The sequence below is a fragment of the Emiliania huxleyi genome (genome assembly GCF_000372725.1).
Source record: "Emiliania huxleyi CCMP1516 unplaced genomic scaffold EMIHUscaffold_4692, whole genome shotgun sequence".
Lineage (NCBI taxonomy): Eukaryota > Haptophyta > Isochrysidales > Noelaerhabdaceae > Emiliania > Emiliania huxleyi.
This window is the reverse complement of record NW_005198473.1, coordinates 1-1684: the sequence shown is the minus strand read 5'-3', so window position 1 is coordinate 1684 and position 1684 is coordinate 1. Positions and strand designations below refer to the sequence as shown.

Genomic DNA, 1684 nt, shown 5'->3' with positions numbered 1-1684 from the left:
ACCGCTGCCAATGACTGCGGGACGTCCACTGACAGCGAAAGGAACTCACACCCGATAAGGATCACTGGAAAGCTGAACCTGGGCTTATACATAACGGGAGTGACAAGCTCCAGGGGAGGTCCACGCTCCTACCCTGGTGGCTGCTTAAAGGCAGGCGCAATCCGAAACTGTTGGGCGTCCATCTACCGACGATACACAATAGAGTCACAGTCCCCCTCCCCCGAAGACCAAACCTAGACACGTAGCGCACGGGTCATCTCGGAGAGAGAAGGGAGAGGGAAGAGGGGGGGGCATAAGGGAGCCGAGATACGCGGGAGTACCCTGAGAGTGAGAGCTCTCATTCATGGTCGCTAAAGACCAGGGGAAGCCACCATGGGGAACGGACTCCCAAGGCACTAACTTCATCACTCATTCGCCCCGCACACCTAGCCTACACCAGTACGCGTTACACGGAGCGCCAAGGGGGAGAGAATGGAGGGGGGAGAGTATGCGAGCCCGTTTTTCTTCGAAAGCATTTTTTTTTAGAAGCATGGTCATGCCAGTGTGTCTTTTTTGAACATTGAAGGTCGTGGAGGGCTCGGTATGCGCTTTCTATAGTACTACGTCGCTTATAGAGAGGCGGCTCGCGCCAGTCCCGTGCCTAGTGTTGTGAGAGAGAGCTTTATTGATCTCAGCTGCTCGCATTATAGTATAGTGTGTGTACAGAGCAGAGCCGGTACACCGATGACCGCAGCCACTGTGTGCAACACTCACTACCCGCCCACTACTGACAGCGACCTTTTTTCACACCGGCGACGCCCAGGCCCAGCGCCGGCGGTCGTTATCAGATACCCACTGACATGTGTCTGGGTGTCTTTTCCCCTGGGTACGGCTTTGGTATATGACCGTCTATGAGTATCGAGACTCGACCCGAGTGCCGAGACGGGGCGCGAGAGTCGACCCGGCACATGCCACACCCGCACGCCGCAGTGGCACTCGTCTTGCGGTCTTGCACTCTTGAGAGACTTCGATCTTCGTCGTCTTGAGGTCTTGTCTCTGTGACACGCCACTCGCTCTCACCGCTGCGTCACTCTCACCGGTGAGCGATTCTAAGATCAGGTCTGCCACCTCCCCGCTGGAAACGAAAATCTAAGTTACAAATCTCGAATAAATCTCGAAGCACACTTGAATGCTCACTTGGCAGGTAACATATGCGCCACGCGCCCCAACCGCTCCTCTGGTCGCCGCCGGCCTCCGCGGCGGCGGCGATGTCCCAGCGCCACCCATCGGCCAGCCCTCAGATCGATCGATCGGCGCTCAAAGTCGGCTTCAGATCCGAGAACGCTGCTGGCGCCGCCGCCGATCCCAGCGGCGACGCCAGCAGCTTCCTCTGCTCTCCAATGCGCCGAGAAGCGACGCGGGGGTGCTCGGCCCGCCATGCACGACGAAGGCTCCGCCGGGCGCGCGTCGGCCGGTCCGGTGGCACCCTCTGCGCGCGGCACCTGCCGGCGCCCCGACGACAGCCGTCGCGCCACCGCTGATGGAGGGGCGGTCGGCGCCGCTGCCGCCGCGCTGCCGGTGGGAGGGGCACTGGTGGTGGCCTGGGCGGCCCTCCGCCGCCGCTCGGGGCGCCCGGGCAGCGGTGGCAGCCTGCCGCCGCACCACTTCGAAATGCCCGCTGACCACTTCGAAATGCCCGCTCCGG

At 61.3% G+C, this 1684-nt stretch overlaps 1 protein-coding gene across 1 annotated transcript; it reads left to right on the top strand.

The window, feature by feature from the left end:
* Positions 1-1125: 1125 nt before the first annotated feature.
* Positions 1126-1684, top strand: EMIHUDRAFT_374183 (hypothetical protein). The gene has a single exon (XM_005768129.1). The coding sequence runs from the start codon at positions 1191-1193 to the stop codon at positions 1518-1520; it is 330 nt and encodes a 109-aa protein (XP_005768186.1). The 5' UTR covers positions 1126-1190; the 3' UTR covers positions 1521-1684.

What these genes read in the sequence shown, in the direction of transcription:
- EMIHUDRAFT_374183 (XM_005768129.1), top strand. Translation starts at nt 1,191, where the DNA reads ATGCGCCACGCGCCCCAACCGCTCCTCTGGTCGCCGCCGGCCTCCGCG.